This window comes from Lonchura striata, chromosome 5, assembly GCF_046129695.1.
Source record: "Lonchura striata isolate bLonStr1 chromosome 5, bLonStr1.mat, whole genome shotgun sequence".
Lineage (NCBI taxonomy): Eukaryota > Metazoa > Chordata > Aves > Passeriformes > Estrildidae > Lonchura > Lonchura striata.
This window is the reverse complement of record NC_134607.1, coordinates 68,945,626-68,968,905: the sequence shown is the minus strand read 5'-3', so window position 1 is coordinate 68,968,905 and position 23,280 is coordinate 68,945,626. Positions and strand designations below refer to the sequence as shown.

General features: G+C 40.8%; 1 protein-coding gene across 1 annotated transcript in view; it reads left to right on the top strand.

Annotated features, from left to right (window-relative positions):
- The window catches only part of TAF3 (TATA-box binding protein associated factor 3), a 112,955-nt gene that overhangs the window by 1,107 nt on the left and 88,568 nt on the right, over positions 1 to 23,280 (top strand). Inside the window, exon 2 of the mRNA XM_021530948.2 lies at positions 9,220 to 9,462. Coding sequence (XP_021386623.1) covers positions 9,220 to 9,462 — 243 coding nt within the window. The remainder of the gene's footprint in view (positions 1 to 9,219; positions 9,463 to 23,280) is intronic.

The window sequence follows — 23,280 nt, the reverse complement described above, 5'->3', positions numbered from 1 at the left end:
GGGGTCTTTGGGTCAGTGAGTGGGTTTATGGAAGATCAGCCCATGGGCTGGGGGCTCTGGGGAAGGGGAGCTGGGCCATGGGGCAGTGCACAGGACTGGGAGGATGGGGAGGGAAGGCATAGGGTCAGTGCTGAAGCAAGGGGGTCCTGGTGCCACGGAGGACTGTGGGGCAGTGGGTTTGGGTATGGGTGAGGAGTTGGGACTGTGGGGCTGGGGTTGGAGGAAAGGAGGCTCTGTGGCAGTGGGTCTGGAATGTGGGAACACGGGGGTGCTGTCCCACTCTCTCTGGCTACAGCGTGCAGGGTGCTGGGAAGGGGGAGAGGGGAGTTTTGGCTCTATTGCTGGGATGTTCTGAATCTGGGAAGAGATTGAACTGGAAGGAGAAGAGGCAGCCAGCCTCTTTTCCTGGTGGGATGTATACATGGGAGGATTTGGTGCTGTGTTGTCGTGGCTCATCTTTGGGTCATCTTTTGTGCCTGAGGGGGCTGTAGGGGCCCACTGCAGGTGGAGATGTGTGTGGGGTTTCCTATTCTGGCCCAAGGGGAAGTGCTGAGGATGGAGGGTGGAAGGCTTGGACTCCCTCCTGCATGGGGAGGGAGTGGTGTGCCTGGAAGTCCTGTTGCTGGGGTGCTCTGGGAATGTTTGTGTACAGGGGGGAAGCAGTGGTACTGTGGGACTGGGGAATGTGTATGGGGAATGTGGGAAGGCAAGGATGCCCTAATGTGTTTTGGGGGAAGTGGAGCTGTAGTGCACAGGATGTGGGAGTGTGGCATGGCTGCACATGGGAATTGTGGAGTGCAGAAAGGGTGGATTTGGGCTGGGGATAATTTAGTGCACATGGCATGAGGTATGGGTGTCCTTGTGTGGAGGCAGAGGAAGAGATTTGGCTGGATGTGTGGGGGACTGGAGTTAGCCAGCTCTGCCATGGAGGTGGTACAGAGGGAGCTGGAAGTGATGGTGGAGGGCAGTGGAAGTGATGCCCAAGGCCTCACTGGATTTGAGGTGAGGTTGTGTTGGGCTGGGAGCATGGAAGGGCTGAGTTTACAGGAAGTGGGAGAAGAGAAAGAGGAGAAGCCTGGGAATCAGTGCCAAGGACTGCTGGCTGGATCACACACAGGAGTGTGGAATGGGATTGGGAAGGGAGCAGCACTGTTGGGTCTGGGTGTATGGTAGAGGATGCAGTGTTGTGTCCCTGCAGAGCCTGCAGTGGAGCTACTGAGGGGTTGGATGTCCTGCTGTACCTGCAGAACATGGGGGGTTGGAGGGTGGGATGTCCAGTTGCTTGCTTGGTCAGTCATGCTGCCAGTGGGGCTGAGAGGGTGGTAGGGGTGTGCTGGGTTTGGGTGGGTCAGGAAGGGGTGGGGAGGTGGCAATCTGCAGGGAGAGGGAGGCTGTCAGGGTCACTGCCAGCTCTAAACACAGGAAATGTGGGGAATGAGGAGCAAGGCTCAGGCTGTGGGTGTGGTGAGAGGGTCATGGGTCTGTGTGTGGAGGCCTTTGCTGCCCTCCATGTGGGACAGGGAGGGTGTCATGTGGCAGAGATTCGTATGCAGAGATGGGGTTGCCAGTGCTCCTGCTGCATCTGTGAGAATTAGGAAGGAGATGAAGGGGGATCTCCATAGCAGAGGGACTTTGGGGAGCAGGTGTACTCCGGAGAGGTGGGTGTAGGCTGTATGCCTGGGAAAACAGGGCTGCTTGTGCCTCCTGTGCCAGGAGGGACATGTTCCCCTTTCCTCTGGCATGCTGGAGAGCTGTGGCATTGTAGGCAGCTGCTGCTCCATGAGTGATGGGGAAATCCTGGAGGGCCCCTGGGGCAGAGGTCAGAGCAGTTGGGTCTGGCAGGGGTTGGAGCTGGGATGGATAATTGATTGCCTGAAGTCCAGGGTAGGGAGAAGGTGACTCACTGGGGGTGGATTTGAGGGCTACTGTAGCCACCACCAGTTCAGAGAATTTGCTGGGACCTGCAGGAGGTTGCTGGAGAGGTAACGGGAGTGGGAGCCCTGAAATGCACCTCTGGGAATATTTGCCAGTACTTCTGTTCTGTGGGAACTGTGCTAATGAGGTGTCAGTCGCAGGTGAGAGGAGCATCAGAGGCATGTTGCTGTCAGCTGGTGCTGGATTGGATGCAGCATTAAGATCCAAGGAACTGTGAGGTCTGGGTGTGTTGGATTCCTCTGCAGGGGTGAATCTGGAGAGTGTGCAGAGCTGGGAGGGGCACTGTGAGTGGCTTGGTTAGGAGAGGAGCAGCCACAGCCTGGAAGTGCTGCTGCTGGAGGTTGTGCTCCTTCTCTGAAGAAGGGAAGTTCTCACTGCTGCAGGGATCCCCCATGAAGCAAAGTGATCAGCTGAGTGTATCTGGTCCTGGCTCTGCTTCATCATTTCAGGAATAATTGAGATCAAGTCTGACAGTGCCAGTGTAACTAAGCTTAGGAACAACTGTGTGCTGCAGACTGGATTTCTCAGGTTGAATAGGTTTACTTGTACAACTTTCCCCAAGTTTGAGAGCAAGTTAGTCTAGAAATGGGACTGTGCAATATTAACCCCTATATCCCAGCAGCACAAGTGCAGCTCTGAAGTTTGTATCCCTGTCCACACAGAAATTATCTTTAAAGCGATTAAAGGAGACAACAGAGAGGGTTTAGGAGTGGAGTTATGGGGTGAAAAAGATGCTCACCTAGGTTTGGCCAGAGCTGTCCTTTCATAGGGTTGTTACAAATTCTCTGGAAGATGCTTGTGGTGCAGTGTTTCTAAGACTGGGAGGAAAAGACATAAAGATGATGCAATTTTTTGGTGCTGAGGATTGGAGTTTGTAGAGCTCAGCTATACCTTTCTTGCTTTGTGTTTGCTTACTGAAAGTGGGGAAAGGCATTTTTCCACTCTATGAATGGGGAAGGAAGCACCACAAGTATCACAGTCTTCTTGTTTGGTGTTTTTTTGTAATTTTTTTCTTTGAGGAGAAGGGGAATGTGCTCTGTTTGTGCCTGTGATGCACTATTTTTTGTACAACGTCTCTTAAAACAATCCCTGTATTTCTTTCTTTAAAAAGGTTTGTAAAAGGACATCTTAATACTGAGCTGACATCTCCCTGCAATTTCAGAATTGTTTCCTTTTGCTCCTGAAATAAGTTACTGTACAAACCCAGCTCTGGATGAATGAGCTTAATTCTGCCATGGTTTTGCATAAGTAGAATTAATTAAATTCCAATTGTAGCATCTTCATTGTCAGGGCGTTATCTCGGAGTCAGACCAGTGGGGTTTGAGTTAGCAGGGCTGTCAGCTGAGGGACATAATCTTTGTGTTCCAAACTGAATGGATTTACTCTGACGTAGCTGAGACACCGTGGTATCGCTGTGAAAAGCCTGTCATCCCTGCTCACGTGTCCTCTCACTTGCAGAAGAAAATGATGGCTCTCCCAGCTGGGTTAGATCTTTGTTCCAGCTGTTACATCCCATTAGGAGAGCTACATTCAAGATTTTCATTACTTTTCTGCTGTTGTTTCTTTGCATTTGCAGGAGCTGTAGTTGATGGGAGCTTCTGTGGCTGCAAAGAGAAGGCAAAAGGATTTGCAAAGCGGGTTTGAGATGTTTTTGGTGCCGTGAAATGCTTCTGAATGCTGTGTTGGGGGCTGGAGGAGAGGCTGAACTTACAGGGAGAAAATCAGGGTTTTCTTCTTGAAGTACACCGTATTATGCTGCTCAAATTTGTGGAAAGCTTGTCAAAGGAACACCATTCAATATGCTGTGAGCTGTTTTATCCTAAAATTTAAACTAAATATTTGAAAACCAGTGTTGGAGTATGTAATTAAGGTATCAGGCTACAAAACAAACTGATGTGGAGTGGTTTCTGAGAGCAGAGTTCTGCGTTGTTGGTTTTAAGCAGAGGTGAAAAGGGAAAGGCTCCCTGTTAGGTGCCACTTTGTTTTGCAGTCCTGTTTCACGTGGTTTGATAGAGGGGTGACAGAGCTGGTGCTTTGAGTTACCTGCTCTGGATTGTATGGGTTGGGTTTTTTTATGCTGGGGAGCTGTCCATGAGGACAGATCAGAATCTGCTTTGTTTGCCATGAATTTAGCTGATGTAGCTTGAGTAATGTGTTATAGACACACAGAATATGTCATGTTTTACCTCTTAACACATCCAGTGAGGGAGTTCAGTTTCCAGTCTATTTATGTGAGTGGTGCTCTATTATGGAGTTCATGGGAGGGATGAGGAGGGGACCTGTTCACACCTCCTAAAGTCTCCTTTTTGTGATACATTTCTCTAAAAAACAGTCAGATAGAAGCTACTTAACTTTATCACATCTGGGCATATTTCAACTGGACAAATTTAGATTACCTGCTGCTACAACTAGAAGTGTAACAAACTGGATAATTAACTTTTTGAATTTAGAAGTGGATTTTCCTTTGCTTTCCTTCAATTTTCAGTGTTGAGTTTATATACTGTGATTTTTTTTTCCTCCTGAAATTTGCTAACAGTTAGGAAATAAAATTTCAAAGTTGGTATTTAGTTTCATATTGTTTGACTACTTTTTTTAAGATTTTTTTTAATGCAAACAAAGAATTGTAGAATATCTCAAGTTGGAAGGAACCCACATGGATCATTGAGTCCAAGTCCCTATTCCTTGCAGGACTACATATTAATTATATATACATAGAAAAATATTAATGACTATATTGAAATTGGTATTATTAATACAGCTGAATTTTTTTTGAAAGGCAGGTTCTGATCTGGGGAGCACAGTATTATAACTGGAAGGAAAAATTGTTGATATTGGAAAATGTTTTCCAAGGCAGAGCTGGCTCCAAAATTGCTCCAAGGTCTGCACAGTCTCCTCTAAACTTCATTATGACAAAAGGAGAATGCAAACAGCAGACCAATATTTTCATTGGTAATTACCACAGAGGAGAGAATTCACCTGGCATCAGCCAATTTTTTATTTCTTTATAATGTCAGATTTACCTTGTATGTTTTCTTTGGTTTTGTTCTTTTTTTAATTACTTCACTCTTACCACTAAACAGTAATAATCTCTATCAAAGGATTAGACTGTTGGTGATCAGTTTAAATGAGATGATTCTCTCTGCTGGCCCTTGAATTTTGTAACAAGGATCTATCCTGGGCCTGTAACATTCATTATAAGTGTGCATTTTATGTCCTGGTAACAAATATTGATGCTTTTAAGCTAATTAACTTCTTACTGGCTACTAATATAAAGAAGGACAATGTGGGTTTTTTTTGCTTGACGTTTCTGAAGTTACTGGGAGGAGGAGCACCAATAGCAAGAAGATGCTTTTGCCTGACTGGTATTGGACCCTTTTTTCCCCACTTAAGTGCATTTAAGTAAGGCATCTAAATTTATTAAATAACCTATTGTGCATGATTATGACTTTGCTGGATAGAAGCTGTGTTGTCTCTATGAAACAGTTATCCTGGAGTAATTTTGTGTGACATGCTGGAGCACAAGGAGTCTGTGATAGAGCCTGTAATTAAAATACCAAGGAGCTATACCTAATAATTTGCTGGTTAAAATAAAATCTAAAAAAAAAAAAAATCTCTTTTACAGCAGCTGTGAGGGAGAATGCTGAGCTATTTATAACACATGTGCATGTTGCATGGGTGGTGACTCATTAATTTTTCTCAGTATATTTATTACAGAATTGTAGTTGCTTCCCTTAAGAAACCTGGCATGAAACTAAAAGCTCTTATGTTCTGTACTTACTCACCTGTTAAATTTTCACTCATTCATACGAACTTTGGGCCAGGAAGGAGGAGATGGAGGGGGTGAATTTGACAAAAGGAAATCATTTATTTCTGAGACTAAATTTAAGGCAAGACAGTTCCCTAACTCCCACAGAACCCCTCACAGTGCCTTTGGGTGACATGAGCACTGGCCAGCTTGTTTGCTGGAGGAATTATTGTGACTTTTACAAAAATAACTCAGCTTTAGGAGCTTCTAAAAATTCCTTTTCCCCACATCCCAAACCCTTGTTTGTAGGGGAGTTTAGTGCTCAATCCTTGTTCTGTTTGATTTGGTTTTCCTTGTGGATGGGTTGGTTCATCTGCAGGTGATGCTGAGCGGTGGGGCTGAGGGCTGGATAACTTTCCACACAAATACTCTGCTCTGCCTGGATTCTCTTTGCCCATCACCGACTTTGCCAGTCACTTCAGTTTTTTGGCATGCAGATTCCTCCTCACCTGGTGCTCCTTCTCATGCCCAGGGAAGCTGAGAGTATCTTAGCTGCATGGGCATTCCCACAGGTTTCTGGTGAGCTCTTTTGAGACCAAATGGTCTTAATTTAGCTCTGCTGCTGGCACAGCTTTACTACTTTTGGGGCACAGTTCCCATTCAGGGAGATAGTGCAGCTTAAAATCTTGTGAGAAAGGTGTTTTTGTAGTTCACTGTTCATAGGGGATAAGGAGGAGAGTTGTAACTTGCTGGATAAACTATTTGCACCTCCTTCCTTCTCATTCCCTGAACAATGATAGTATTTAAAGTGTTGTGGTATAAAGAACAGCAAGAGACTGGAAACCAAAGCTCTGAAGTGTCTGTGATCTGGCACTGACTTGCTGTGTGACATTAGATTAATTATTTCACTGGGAGGCTTCAGCATCTGAATTTTTAAACTGAGGATAGCACAGATACATGAAGAATATTGAGATAAGTTCAATATCCACAGATTAAACTTCTTTTCTTGGCATCATTTGCTCACAGAAGAAAAGACTAAATGAAACACCAGGAGAGAGTATGTTGCATGTTTGTCAGCATTCCGTTTCATGTGCCTGGCTTCTGCTATTTTACTGATTTTTTTATTAAGCCAGAGAAAGAAGGGAAATGCTAAACTGTTGAAATAAAAGTGTAAAGTCTTTATTTGATTAATAACTTGGAAATACATTTAAAGCAATTTTGTGCTGTGATAATATCCAGTTGATAACTGGTTTGATTTTAAATGCAGATATGAATATAAACCTGAAAGTTTTTTCAAACCCTTTTATCACTGAGGACATTCTCTTGAAAAGAAGGGTTAACAGTTCCATCCTTTCATCCTTCTGACAGTTGCAGGTTTAAACATTATTTTTAGCTTTCAATCGAACTTTAAACTTGGCATTGTCTCTTTGGAGGCAAATGTCAAAGCTCTGGGAAAATTGAATCTTCTTTGGGGTTTTTTTGGTCACCTTTTGAACCCACTTTCTAATACACATAATTGTTTTGTGATACAGTTGTTAAATATTTCCATGCTTCAGTTACACTTAGTAGCTGCTTCTCTGCCACGTGTTCTTAAAAAGCACTTGTAGAAAGAATTCATTTTTAGCATTTATCACTTGCTAATCATGTCAGCACACTTTTCTGGAGGTTAAAAAGATCATGTGCAGATCTAGGAAAAGACCTTTGAAAAGTTTTCCCCAGGTTTTTCTTTTCAGCTCTCTGTCAAAGTTGTACCTCTTAAATCTTGACAGCTTAGAAAATGCTTCAATGAGTTCACAGGTACTTTCATAGCCTGCAGAGCAACTAAAAGCAGCAACACAAAATTTCTTAGTGGCGTCAATTACTTGAATTTAATTTTTTAAGCATAAAGCACACTTTTTTCTCCACCTAATAAGTATATAAGGCTTTCATAACTACTCTGAACTGGTGATATCCTCATATAATGATGTGTATGCAAGCCTGGAGTTTGCAAAGCAGACTGGTATTGCACTTACACAGATATTACACAAACACAAACTGCGAGATGCTTCTCACCCTGCAGAGTTCACATTCCAAACACAGGAGGGTAAAACTGGCAGTAACTTGGTCTGATCTCCCTTTTAGCTGTGGAAAGAATTATAACACAAATGAGTCTTGCCCAGAGTCACACAAGAGGCCAGTGTTGGAGAGCTGAGAATCAACCCCATAATCTGAGTATTATCCTTATCTTCACCACAAGACTTAAGAAGGGAAATTCTAGAACAAAATTCTCATTTTCTAAACGTACCTGCAGGCATGTGGCTGGGGGTTGGAATTCGTGCAGTGATGTGAGAACCATCTCGTTCAGCTGCCTTGGCTTCAAGATAAACCAAGAAGAGATTAGGTTAAAGGACAAACAAAAGAGCATCTCCCCATTCTCTGGAGCCAGACCTCCACAATAGCCATTGTGTTCCTTCAATAAGCACAGGCTGCTTTTCAATAATTACTTTTTAAAGTAAATCACAGCTTATCATCATATAGGGATGTAATATCTTCATAAGCCAATTCTACAGAATTGTAATAATTCAGTATATCATTTTATTGAATTAAAAATCACGTTTGGGGTTTACAGCATTGGTTTTGGGTTATTTTTGCTATGAAAAGTCAGTAAGAGACTCGAAGTTTTGCCTTTGCTGCCAGAGCCAGGTGCCCAGTTCTCCCTCCAGAGGCCTTTTGAGGGATTTTCCTCTGTCAAGTCAGGGAAACTGAGGGACTTGGACTTCTGCATATGTAATTTAAAGCTTTGAGCCAAATTAATTGTATAGCACAAACTGCATCCTCTGTTGGACTGTTTTCTTGGAAGTCCTATTAAATAAAGATCCCAACTGCCTGGCCAGAGAGATTTCACTGTACTTTTTGTTAAGAAAGTAAAATTTTTGCTGTAGAATCAAACTTAAGTTGCCCCCCAGGAAATAAGCCCCTGAAGTATAGTATAAAATATTCTGTCCTCATCAGACCACTACTTAATATTCCTCTCTTTTATCCAGGAGGTGTAGCTAACCAGTAGAAGAAGTGGCTCATAGTTTATGAAGCCTGTAGATTTCATCTGGTGGAAAGATAGTTTGTGAAGGTTTTTTATATCAAGAGACTGTTTTTTTCTTTTCTCTCTGTAAACAACAGTCAGTTAAAAAAAAATGAAATTTATCCTTTTTTAGGTTGAGAAATAATGTTTGATCTGTTCCAACTGATAAAGAGCACTTTCTGCATTGTGGGATGTGTGATGTTAATTGACTGTTGCCAGGTAAAGCTGCCTGTTGTTGCTCCCTCATTTGGGCTTGATTTGCTTCCTGGAGTGCAATTCTTCAGTGGTAGAGTTTGAAACAAAGTGATGGCTCAAAACAAAACCCTTCTGAAAGTAAACCTGGTAGAACTGTGGGGCAGTAAATCCACCTCTCTTACTGGTGGTGAGCTGGGGGGCTGTAAGTTCAAAGCATTTTCAGGCTGAATTTTTTAACCTGGATTTCTGTGAAAATACTGTTTTTCTGTTGGTTTTCTTGTTCCAGATGGCCGCACAGATCCAATTTTGGATGACGTAGGCGATGCCTTCAAGCTTATGGGGGTTAACCTGCACGAGCTGGAAGATTACATACACAATATTGAACCTGTCACTTTTGCACATCAAATCCCTTCGTTCCCTGTCAGCAAGAACAATGTCCTCCAATTCCCCCAGTTGGGAAGTAAGGATGCAGAAGAGAGGAAGGAGTACATCCCTGATTACCTGCCACCTATTGTCTCCTCTCAAGAAGGTGCGAAATCAATCCTTTCCTTTCACTTTTGGTGTATTTGGGTATTTGTGGGCGTTCCCCAGCAGCTCAAGTTGTGCTACCCTGTGGCAATGGCTTGGGAAGGGGCCCTGGGGTGTTACCAAAGCAGGGTTGCAAAACAGATAGCAGTGCTGTGGCAGGTTTCTTCTCCACTGTTTTTGCTTTCCTTCCAGATTAATTCGTGCCAAAAATTCACGTTACGCCATATTTCAATAATGCATTCTAAATTTTAAGTTTTCAGATGACAATAGGAATAAATGCTTAGCATTACCTTTTACGTGTTAGCCTCCCCCTTATGCATCCTGCAAGAGCTTCTGTAATTTGGTAAAGGTAGAAGGAAGGCTAGTGAAACTGGCACAGCATTTCCTGCTCCTGATAACTGTTTCTCCTTGTAGCAAATTTTACCATAAAACCCAAACCAAATCAAATAGAAAAACCTAATTTTCCAATTAAAATGAATTCAGCTTTAAGATATAGGAAGTAAGAGTATTTTAGAGGCATTGTACTGGCTTTTAAGTCTCTTTGCTAACATTGATTAGGGTTTCCTCATCACTGTTCCAGCTGCTCCTTCCCTTTTTGTCTCACTGGAGGAAACAGTGAAACCAGGTATACAAGTGCTGTGAAATGCAACTGACGTGAGAATTTTAACTGTGGCAGTGGAAAAAGCATACTTGTTTTGTCTATTTTTAAGCTATATGAGACTTGATTGCTAATAAGATAAACCTTTAAGAAACATGACCTAGTCTGACTTGCCCTTTGAGTAGCGAACAGCACACAAGTGTACTTTGTGTGGAAATAAATATATGTAGGGTTGTGGGTATAAAAATTCCAGACAGAAGAACTTAATTTTCTAGAGGAGTGTAATGAACAGGTGCAATCTGCACAAGATAACTTAATTTAGACTTTTGTGGGGACAGAAGGGATATCATGCTCCTTTTTTAAGAAGTAAGGGCTCAAAGTCTACATGTTAAAATAGGTGTAAAAACTCTGCCCATGTGAGGATGAACATAAGCAACATCACCTTGTAGGGCAAATAAATCCATTGCTGGGCTGCTACAAGCGTGGCAATGGGGCAGTATTCCAGTGATTTAGCAAGCTGTAGGAAGTGTATGTTCAGGCTTTCTTACATCATGTTCAGCTAATGATGTAGTTGCTGTGTACTCCAGTTAGAGCAAGTGAAATTGTGGTCAGGAACAGGTATCTAAGGAGCAGGTACTGGGTTTAGTGTGCTCTGAACAAATATGCTCATTCCAGTAATGAGGTAAGGACTTACTCATCCTGGTGAGTATTTCTGAGGCTCTGTAGACTTTTAGTTTTCTGTTTCCTTTAGTTGTGTTTTATAGATCAATAGCATTTCAGTGTTTTTTGCTTTAATACAAGCCAGGAAATGAAACTGCTGTTCAAAACAGAAATACTTTCTTAAATTAGTAAGGAGGTCCTAAAGGCTCACCCTTGTGAAGTTTGTTAAAAGGATTGTTTTAAAAATCTAACAATGAACTCTCTCAAACCAGGAAGAGGCAAACAAAATGTAAATATCATATGTGTAGGCAGCATATATAAAAGAAGAGTACTGAGGAAGAAGATTTTAGGAAGTGAATGAGGATTTTAGTTCCCCTGTTCTGACTGCTTGCTTCAGCCTGATTCTTCAGGAGGTAAACCAACACCATTCTGTCAGAGAAATCTGGTATCTTTGAAGTGTAAGAAGTTGCCCAGCAGTGTTGCAGTTGTTTGGGTTTTTTTTTTCCCTGGGAAAATAATATTTTAAAATATGCAAGAAAATTCAAATCCAGCGAGGCTGAAAGCAGCTGCAGACAAATAATCTGAGCGTGGGGAGGGAGAGAGGAGAATTACAGATTCAGCCTGGCAATACACGACTAACAAAGAGAGGCTAAAAATTGAAATGGGGACAGTTGTGCTTTTTCTTTTTTTTCTATATGTAACTTTTTATACTCTTTCTCCTGCAAGTTAGATCCAGGAGTTAGATTTTAGCAGTCCTTATAAATAATGTATGAATCCTTTTAACACCTGAAGCAAGAAGATATTATTTCCAAAGTTGGATGAGAACCAGGAAAACTTCTGATGCCTAAGGGTAGTGTATCAGAGGACCTATAGACACACACAACTTGAAAAAAATGAATAAAATATTTTTTAAATGGAAATTTAAAGGAAGTATTAAATACAGTTGCTGAATGCAGATTTGTTGTAGTTGATTTAAAATGCTTACAGTTGAGAACATTTAAATTTTGAATTAAATGTTTTCTGAAAGTGGTGTTTGTACTCTGTGGTTTATTTTTGAAAAGGATGAGGTGGATCATAAAACTTCTGTATATTTTTTTTGTATATTATTCAAAGTAAAATTTGGAAGAAAAACTTACTTTTGGAGATTAAAGGAATGCATGGTAAAAATACTGAAGAATTGCAGAAGCCATTTAAAGACTTTGCAATATTTTATAGTGTAGAAAAAAATGAGGCTGCTCAGATTGTTCAGTCCAAAATATTTGAATTGCTTTGAGTAGGCAACAATTAGAAATGGAAAAAGGCTTTGTGCACATTAGGGTGTGTGATGTAAATCTTACAGTGACTTTAAGGAATCATCAGCAAGACTCCTTATGTCCCATTTTATATCAGAGCCCAGAGCTCAACTCAGTATGAATGAGTTATGAATATTTATTTATTGTTGGGCTCAGAAATTACGAGTGCTGGTATATTTTAGCAATAATATAGCCATGACTTTTAGTAAGAAAAAACTCTTTTTTCAGTATTGTTAATTTAAAAACCAAAGCAGTGTTCAGTCTGCACCACGACCAGTAGGTGTTGCTGCCCTCCTTCTCAAAACTCCTTTAGTTCTGCACATGTAACCAACTTATTTCCACTTACTCCAGACCTGGTGGTGGTTCAGGCTGTGCAGAGGCTGCCCAGCAGCTCGAGAGAGGTCTTAGTTATCATTGCCAGAGAATCCACAAGAGCAGAAAGCCCTTCCAACCTGAGAGGAGCCATCTCCTTCATTGTGCTCAGCAGTAAGAAATTCTGAAAGAACTCTGAGTGACTCCTGAAGTTGTGGGGGAAAGGAAGGAAGGCAGATAAGTTTTCAAGATCTATAATTTGTGTCAGCCAGAAGTTCAGTTCAGTGACACAAGTTTTGTTCCAAGAAAGCAGTAAATGTTTTCTTGCCTTAAATATGGAGTGCATGCTCTAACCAAATGCTTGAGCTGTGAGGATCTGTATATATAATTCTATATATTATAAGACAATCTAAATCAGTATTGCCATGGAAAATGCTGGATTTTTAGCAGTATTTTTACAAAGGACACTGAAGGGATAATTTTATGCCAATGTATCATGATGTTCACTGTCTGCCTATTTTTAATTAGTCTCCTTTTTGTTTTTGAGTTAGTTTAGCACTGTTGTCACTAAAATGTCATGGTAAACTTGTAAGACAGATTAAAAAAGGAGAAAAAAATTAGTTACAAAACATGATGGTCATGCTTTATTTCTTGTGCTTTAATGCAAGAGAACATACATTTTGCAATAATAAATCAACTTCATAGAATTTGTTGATTGTATTTGAAGCAAAACAGTATGTGCTGAAACTAGGCCAGCTGAGAAAGCCCAGATACTTCTCCACAGCTACTAATAATCACTGTTACATTTTGTGATAACGTTGAGAGGCCTGAGTCTTGATGTTGTAAGAACATGCACTATTCTCCATGATTAAAACAAAGAAAAGTGAGATTTGAATCCTGCATGTGCCACGGGATCCTTATTTTTAAGCTTCCTGGAATTAATCTCTACCTGTGCTTGCTGCCTCTTGTTATCACTACATTTTAAAAAAATATCTTTTTTTTTTAATAGCCACTTTATGTCAACTGCTCTCTTTTTGTGACTTTTTGAAGTCTCAGGCAGTCCATCCCTGCTGTTCTGTCTGGAAAACTGAAGAAAACACATAGTTTTTGTATGTGCAGTGCTGTTCATAGTCTGTGGTATTTGCATTAGACCCTTGCTGTTATGCTCTAGGTGTGCTGGTGCATGTAAGCAGGATGTGAGGGAGGAGACACGAGAGTCTCTTCCCACTAGTTTAGATATTTTGTGGGGAGAAAGGTAGCTTTTAGAGAGTCAGATTTTCTCTGCAGTTCCAGCTGCATTTTTTTCTGTCCTCTGCTTCATACCCATTCACTCCCACTCCTCGAGGTTCAGCTCCTTTCCCTTGAAAATGATCTGAGAACAAATGTAATTTTTACCAGGCATTAAATTTTGTTGTCTTTAATTCCTGGGAATGTGTGCTCAAGAGTGGCATTGTATTTCTGATCATTGAGTCAGGACAAGTTCTTGGCACAGTTTACAAATTCAGATTTATTTGTAGCCTTTTCTGTCAGAGCATTTTATTTCCCTGTCAGATCAAAGCCTAAAATTGCTGATCTTCTTACAATCCTGCCTTTTTCCCTTTTTGCTGCTGATGTGATACTAGGACCTGTTACCTACCAAAACCTGATGCTTCCAGCCACCTGGAAGCGTGGAAACCCAGCTGTCAAATTGCAGCTCATCTCAGCACATCTCTGTTTTTTTAATACCATGGTAGCTGCTGCAAATCTCATTTGAATTGATGAGAATTGGGGGTGCTGGTGAAGCAAGGTGCTAATAAAAAGAACACATTTTGGTGTTTAGGTTTTGCCAGTGCTAGAATTGTATAAAGCATTGAGCATCAGGGTGACAAAAAGCATTAGTGTTGAGCTCCAGTGGGAAATAGATCAGAATTTAAAAATTGTCACTGTCCTTTCAGGCTGGCAGTGCTTTCTGTGGCCGTGGTCCAGAAGGGAATGTAGCAAGCTGTGGATCTCACACCAGGGTGATTTCAGTCTCTGGTTTCTCCAAGGGTTAGACAAAGCCAATCCCTCTTTGTAAATCAGAATATGAATGTCTTTTAAAGGGATCCTGGGCTCTCCACTTTGCCACTTTGGTAGCACTGGTCTTGCTGTTGTCATTTTTTGACCTTTCTGCCTTTCTCCAACTCTAGTTTAACCCCACAGATTAACTCTCCCTTATTCTAGCAGCTGCACCAATGATTCTAAAGCAACAGTGATCTTTTCAACAGAGCTTTTCCAGTACAGTTGGTTAGGAAACCACCACTTTTCAAAAAACAGGTACTGTGTATTCAAGCAGTCTGAAGAGTTAAAGCCCTGCCAGAGTGTGAAGATTTTGCTCCTGGCTGCTCCCTGTGCCTGGTTGCTGATACTCACAGGCATCCTTTACCTGTGTGCAGTGCCCTGAGAGTCAGACTCTGATTGCTTTTGTGAGGAGAGATCCTCATGTCTGCAGCAGCCCGGCAAGGAAGGAGCAACAGGAGAAACAGACAAAATGAGAAAAGCAGCCAAGCTTGAGATGCAGCCAGAAGAAAGGCGCTGAGAAGGAGCCAATAAGAGAGGCAGGTTTCAAAGGAAAAGAGGAAAATACGAGACAGGAACAAAAAAAAAGTGTACAGAAAATGTGCCTGGTTTAAATCTTGCCCTTAGACAGAAAACTAATTTTTCTGCAAGGCGTGCTGATAAAGCTGTAGTTGGGAGGACAACTGTATCTCTGCCTATTCTTAAGAAGTTGTATCATAATCAAAAGCATAATTTCCAGTGAAATCCTGCAAAAAAGAATTTAATGAAGCTTATTTTTTAAAAAAATGTGGAGTTAAATAAATTTTTACAGGAGAGGTTCTTTAATTTGCAGCACATAGAGGAAAAAATGCCTCAATGTAATAAGTGCCATAGTAAAACTTTTTCTGTGGCAGGAACTAACTCACATCTATAGACTGTGGAGACAGACACATGCACTATTTTATATTTTCTAGGAGACTAGTACCTTACTTCTAATACTTAATGTCTTTGGAAAAAAGGCCCAAAACTCTTGCTATTTTTTAAGAAACTTAATGGCAGCTGGAAGTGGGGAATGGAGGACACGGATTAAAAATGTTTGTTTTTTTTCATTGTAGAAGAGGCTTGTGATGAATTTTCATGTTTTTGTTTGTTGGGGTCTTTCAAGTGTTTTATCCTTCAAAATAAATAAACCAGGTGCAACCTGGCTATACATGAAGAAGCAAGTCAGAAAATAAATCTTGTAAAGTTGCTGCCTCCATTTTTTTACAAGTAATAGCAAGAAGTTAGTAAAACTAACTACAAAAATTCAGCATTGTGAAAATTTATTTGTTTAGATTCTTAAGCTATCTAGTTTTATTTGCTGCATATAGAAATTGAAATTAAGCTAATGTGACTTCAAGGACATAGCATCCTTATAAAACCTTCTCACAAAGATTTTTCTGTTTTCCAGACCTGTTTAGATAACTTACAAGTTAGTGATTCTTAAGGATTCAAAAATAAAAACTACAAAACACAGAAGTTGCCTGATAAAAGCCAGCCTTTTGCAGTAAATTATTTACATGGAATGGGAATGAAAGTCATGGATCCTTTCACTGCTTTGTGATGTGCAAATTGCAATTTTGGTTCGAATAAAACTGGAGGAGAAAATGGGACTTTGTGATAAAAGGATTCTATTGTCTTGTGTATTTTGAACAGAAATGCTGTCATGATTTTAATTTCCTACTGATCCTTTTTCAGCAAAACTTTTGTCACTTGTCTTGACTCGTCACGTCAGATCAGTTTTTTCCCTTTTCTGACAATGTGTGACTTTGTTTAGTGCCTGTGTTGCTTCCTGCACTGTCTACTGCAGCTATGCTTGAGGATTTTATTTCAGCTGGATCATCAGACACCTTTGTGCCTTTGGAAGCATAAGTTTCAAATTAGGTTATCGTCTGATAGCCGGGTGTTACTGTTCTTGGGCCTTTCAGACTTCCCCTAACTGCTCTTTGGGAACCTGAGGGAAGAGAGTGGGAAGTGGAAAGTCTGCCTGATTCTTTAAGCAGAATAAAAAAGAAGCACAACTAGCCTATTTTAGGGGCTGATTGTGTAACTTTATTATTTTTTAGTATTTTCACTTTATGCAGGAATGTTTCCTATTTTTCTTAAATCAAATGTTTTTCTTTCTCTGTCTTCTGTCACCAAGGATGCTTTAACTTAATGAACATGTTAGTGATTGGTAACAATTCCTGGCTCTTAAAAAAGAAATAAAAATAATTTTAGCTACTGGGAGCAAAGCCACAAATTTCATTTTTACCTCCCTGCATGGGAATTTGTGCCAAACTTCTGGAGAATCGCCTCAGTCCAAGCAAGCCTTAATTTTGTACTAGGATGTAGAAGTAGAAGATGTTGGTTGAGACCTGTGTGTGTCTGATTTTGAGACGTGGCCTTAAGCAGTGCCAGCATCCTCCTGCTGCTTATTAGCAATGGTGGCATTTACATGGACAGATGGAATGGTTCACACCTGGAATTCAGGAGCTGGCCCTCCAGGTAGTTGCTCTGAATAACACAACTGCCCAGAGAACTGTTGCTTGTAGGGTAACTTTTCTCAGTTTAACACCTCTGAAGTGTCTAAAATGTTTCTTACCTCCTGTGAAAAATACCCGTGCTTGTAGCTGTTTGCTAACAGATACTGCTTGGTGTTTTGTGCACATTTTCAAGCATAGCTGAGCCTAGCCTTGATCTCAGCATCAGAAAAAAACATTGTCTAGACAAAGATCATGAGTGGATTCCAGGACCCCATATCTCTCTTGCATTAATCAGGAGAATGACTCATTATATACTTCTGCATGTGGTACAGTCCACGTTAAGTCTAAGGAATTCTGCCGTCTAATTTTTAAAATTATGACTAAGAAAGCTCATTTGAATTATTGTCTATTGCCATATACAGATAAGCACTTTACCATATAGCTCTCAACTTCAGTGACTTCTTAGAATTAGGGTTGGAAGGGACCTAAGAGATCATCTTCTTCCCATCTTCACCTTTTCTACATGCTCCTGTTTACTCCAGCTCTCAGCTAAAGAGAATGCTAGTGACTGGGTAAGTCATTAGGAAGGGATAACTCATTTTTGTGTGTAGGCAATTCCAGTTAATTCTGGATGGCTTGGAGAAATGCAAAGTTGGATGGATAACAGGGAGACTTCAAATGCAGAGGCATTTGAAGACATGACCCTGGTTCATGCAGCCAGATGCTTGGATAATTAAAGTTCATCTTTAGCTCTGTTTTTTCAGAATCTTTCATTTTCGTAATTGCGCTCATTAGAAGCATTAATGGTTTTCTGATGATTTGACAAGACAGTATTTTTCTGTATTTCCCTAGTTTGGATTCTGTTTCTTTGAACAGCGTGACTGGGTTAAATGTAACCCTGTGTGCATGTTGTGTATAAGTGTGCATTGTTTGGGTCGGTTAAGCAAAGCCTACCATAGCATACCTGTGTTTTTGAGGAGCAGTTAAACTTGAGCAGGGCTGGATCTGGCTTGTATTTAGCCCAAGGCTGGAAAACAGTGGGCCTTCAGGTGGTAACACAGTAAGTCACAAATTTCTCTGACTTGGTTTGAGTTTAATTTTTTGGTGATGGTTATAAGCGATGACGCCACGCTGCCATGGGTGGTATTTTATATGGAGAGATAAACTGAACTTCAGCTCTGCATGTGTGTTTGAAAGAGGTCGATAACAACTTAAATGGCCTTTCTTCTGGCCACTTTTCAATCTGCAACATTCTGCCTAATTTATTTTCTTTGGTGAACTTGTTTGCCCTCTGCATTCTCACTGTTGATGTCTGCTGCTTTCCCATTCCAAAGGGTTGTGTTAAAGGAAGACTCTGTGTTTCATGTGTATTCCTACAGTTGGGATGGAGCATACTTTTCTTCAAACGTTATAAGCTCTTTTCCCTGAGGGGAGGAGGATGGTACAGTTTCTGGGTGTCTGAGCAGTGCAGCTTAACAGATTGGCCAAATAATCCATCCTGAACTGGAGAGTGAATAATTTTAATACCCCTTATCTTGCATAGATTTTTATGGATATTCATCTCAGCAAATGAACTTTGCATTTCTAAATATTTAGAGCAGCATGTTCATTCAGGCACAGCATATTTGAATCTTAATATTCCCTGAGTTTCTCCATGTTTCTCTGGGTTTCTGTGCATGTGGGACTTGGGTTCCAGGCTTATTTAAACAAATATTTTGCACTGGCATGCGGACAACGCTAATTACGTCTGACAGTCACAACTGGGAATAGCATGGAGGAAATAATAGTTCTTGACCAATCACTAAAACACAGGAAGTCCTGGTGCCATAGGAAGGGAGAGAAACTCACTTCTCATTTCCTTTGGAGTCCAGTGTGTGCAGATTAACTTTAAAGGGAGCTGAGGTGCAGCTCTGAGGATTTAGGCTTCAATCGTGTGCTCCCTTCGTGTGGAGCCGTCTCAGCAGGCAGCAGGGCACCAGCCAGGAGAGCTCTCACAGCTCAGCTGCTGGGGATCCTATTGCAAATTAAATATGAAACAAGGATGTGTTGGGTTTTGCATAGGAAACTTTTTAACACAGTCACTCACGAGGCTTTCTCTCTGCTCTGAGTATTTTAAATCACAGTACTGCCAGAGGTGATAGCTCATCTCTAGTATTTCAGAAATAGCTTGTTTCTTTTGCCGTTTTAAAGAAATTAGATGATTTTTACCATAGTTTTACTTTACTGTATTACAGGCTTTACCATGTTCAGAAAATCAAAGTTTACATTTATTTTATTTTTATTGGGGTGTATGTAAAATATTCTATATATTTACATATGTATTCAAATATTTTTGGTGTGATCAAAACATGTACATATGTTCTTTGGGGTCTTTTAATATAAAAGGTACAGTGAAATCAAATATCCTTGGACAGGGATCTTGAGTTGGGATATTTTGGGGGGGATTTTAAGAAGCTTTAGAATTACAAGTGAAAATCTTTTTAGATTTGGTGTGATTTAGCCATCTGTTTATCCTCCTGTAACATCAGACCTTAACTTTTCTTTCCAAAGTCCTTAAAACCATGATATTAAATCAAACTGGTAGTGATGAGCTGAAAAAACAAGGTGGAATTTTATTGTCATAGTGTTGCTGTATAGTTCAGTTACACTTAAAAACTCTAGCATGTGAAAGGTTTGGCACGGTATTGTGTCCATTGATTCAATTCAGTATTTTTTCAGGACTCTTGGGAAAGTAACCTTTGTGTGAATTAAAAAGTGATAAGTATCTTAATGCTTACAAACAACAAACTTCCCTCAGATGAGCTGATTTTTACAGAGTACAGTTTATGCTTAGTATCTGTTTAGAATTTCCAGTGATTCAGGCTGAAACACTGAATTTCCTCAAAAGCTCAGTTTTACAAGGAGCACATCTAGTTAGGGAGTTTTTCCTTCACACAGATAATCCTTCTGACATGAGCTCACTGAGCTGAGCTCCTTGCAGGTATGTTTGGACCATCTCTGTTGAGATGAGCTCCCATCACATCTCCTGGATCCCCTGGTGGAATGTCACATGGATGGGATTCCTGGGTACAGCTGTAGTCCTAAAATCTAGCCCTGCTGCCTGGCCCAAGGCAAAAAGTTCCCACTGTTGTGGAAAGTGAAGAATGTCAGATGAAACTGGGGGTTGAATTTTGTAGTATCGATGATCCATATACTCTGTGTGTGGGATATCTCCTGTGCCCTGCTGTTGTGGGCTAAGATTTTTCTAGGTCACAGGCAAAGCCAAGCAGGGCTACTGCAGAACTTCTAACAGGAGACACCCAAGGCAATCCAGAGAAGCAGGAAACTGTTGATTAATAGATGGCAGTCTATAAGAGGCTCGGTCTGCTGTCAAGCCTGGAATATTTCAAATGAGATGAAAAATTAAGTCCTTGCCACTTGTGGTGATTAAAGCCTCAGTGGCTCACTTTTCAAGAGCAGCATGTGAACCGTGCTGGCATGATTCCAGTTGGGTTATAGAGTTCTGCCAACCTAAATGCCCCAAGCAGTTTCAAATTCATGGAGGAGAAACAGCTCGGTGCTGTTCTGTGCCGCTAAGTAGCCGCCACATCCTCCCACCACAATTCCTGTGTTTCAGCAGCAATTGAAGGGATGTTGTGCTAAAGGCAGTCCCATTCACTGAAAGCATCTAGCAAGCCTCTGTTTATTTTTTCAGGGTAAATCCATCACTGCATATGTGTTTTCTAACTTGGTGTTAGACCTCTATGTGTGAATGAAGACAAATAAGTGTGAGGTTGTTAACGTTCTTTAACACCAGGGAGTAGAGCCCATCCTGGTGTAAAATCTGTGTTTACAGAGGAGAGAACCATGTTTGATCCAAAGATGCTGCCATGACAGTGAAAAAACTGAGGCAAATATAAATGTTTATTTTTTTAATCTCAATAATTTTCCTTCTTTCTTTCTCTTATATATAAGGGCTGATTCTGTACATAATATAGAGAGTAATGTAATGTCCATGTAGTGTTTCTAGCAGCCAATGTATAGAAAAGGTGTGGACTTAGAGAAAAATTAAATGCAAAGAGCCAAGCAGAGGGACACGACAACTGGTTACAATCCGCTGTGAAAGAAAGGTGTGGGAAGGTGATGCTGAGTGCCACCAGAAGAATGCATGTTGGGGTTAAATAACTTCCAGTAGGATTTGTGTAAAATGGAATCGTTCTTATCAGCCCCTGGTGGAGCCTCCAACGCTTGTGTTGCTGCTCTCAGACTCCAGTGTTACCCATGTGCTTGTGCTGTGCAGCGGCTTTGGCCTTATCTAAATGGAAAACCCTTTCCAGCTTGAGAACAACTTAGCAACTTTTTAATATCAAAAAGAGCACATTATACACAACACATGTACAAGACTCAAAGGAACATGTATGCTGCCTAAAGTTTTTGGAGCTGGCGTGTGTGTGCGCTAATCTCCTGAGAGTTCATTCCTCCAAGCTTTTATCGGGAGCAAAGGGAGGCAGAGCTGAAGACTTCTGTGCACTGCCACTCCATCTGAAAGAACCAGCTCCTTTTTCCTTAGTTCAAGGCAAAGAAGTATGTGTACATCGTTCCTATCAATGCAGTCACAGGACTCTGACTTCCTTTTTATGTGAAAAGAAATGAAAGTATTCTCACTCTATTGTTAAGTGGCAGAGGAGCTTTCTGCTACAGTCTCATTGTCTTAGATCTGTTTCTCAGTGCAGCACATTTTTGCATTAAGCTGTTATTACCTTTTAATGTCATTGGAAGAGATGAAATATACTGGTAGTGTCTCAAGGGGAAGACTCTAGATGCTGGTTTTCTGAGAAAAAGCTTAGATGTGGATTAAAAACCTGCTTGATTTTTTGGTTGTCTCAAGCTAACTGTAGCTCACACTCCTCGGAGTTACTGCAGCCTCTGTGTGTCCAGTTTTGCAGTTTCTTTGCTGCCTTAATTGGTGTAAGTTTGGCTTTCCCAGATAATCTTTTCTGAAAGGACAAGTGAGATGAGGGAACAAGCGAGTTCCAGAGGGAGAGAACCCAGCAATAAATTGTGTCCACTTAGTATCAGTTTAACAGGGAGAGAACAGGACAGTGATCAGGTAACACCTAAACACTTTTCTCCAGAATTAGATGACTTTCCTTCCCTGCATTTGTTGTCCTAGCATTCTGCAGAAGTCAGGGTTGCTTTTTGAACAGCCACATTAGTGCCATTCTCTTGTGAAGGGTAGGTCATTCCTTTTTGTGGCATTAGGAACGAACTGTAACTTTGTCATTTTAATGAGCCAAAGCTTTGTTAAACCTGGAAGCTTTCCTGGTCAGAGGTACATGGTACATGAAATATCTAAGACACTTCAGTTTCTGTAAGTCTGTGAGGAGACCTGCTTCCTCATGCAAAGAGACAGATTCCTAATTACCACGGAGCTGACAAAGAATGACATTTGGCAAAAATCCAGGGCAATATTCAGCCTCATTGCCTCCTGCTGCAGAGTGAGGCACCTGAGCTGTCCTGTCATCACACCTTCTCATGTAATGTAAGGAAAGCTAGAGATAAAAGGGGAGATTTTCAAGATATTTTTTTTTTTTCTTCACATTTCTATGGAGAGCATATTATTGCTATACTTATTGAGAATTTATATTTTTTTAATGTTAGCTCTTGGTATTGAGCCACCTACCCACCTTCACTATGCTATATCAAAGCTGCAACTTTTATTCTGCAAAACCCAAGTAATTCCTCTCCAGTTTTTATTTTGCTTTTTATGTTCATGTCTCATTTCCAGCAAAATATGTGTTGTTTAAATAACAACAGCATAATCTGGTTACATATGGCAAAGGAAATAATACAAATGAAAAACCTAGGCTTTCCCTAGTCTGAGTCCATGTGGCATCTTATATTTCTATATGTTATATGGCTATAAATTGCACTGCACAAGTGGAATATTTTAAATTATTATGTATATGCAATTAATAAATTATTAGCCATTTTTAAAAATTTAGAAGCACTAAAAAATTAGTAATATTTAATTCATTTTAATTAAAATTAATTAGATGTGTTCATTTCTAAGTTTACTTGAAATTGCTTACTAGCACTCAAAAAGAAAACAAAGGAGCATATATCCAGAGGGAGGGATTACTTGCTTTCAGAATGGAAACTTCAGGAGGGAAGCCGAGAGGAGCCAGATGAGCACATGAAAGGAAAATTAAATGTTTCAGGACAGTCTGAGCAGTGGAGATCAGATAACTACACTCGTGGTGTCTCTTCTTGGAGGAGGTATTAGTAGTTCCTCTGCAGTGATCTCTACTGAAGAACAAGAACAAGTGTGTGATGTACATGGCACAGTTTGGAGCACGAGGTCCAGGGGTTTGCTCCTGGCAGTCCTTGGGAAACAAAAAAAAAGAGACACAACAGTGGAGCCACAAAGGGGCTTTAGCAGGAGCTAGAGTTTGGGG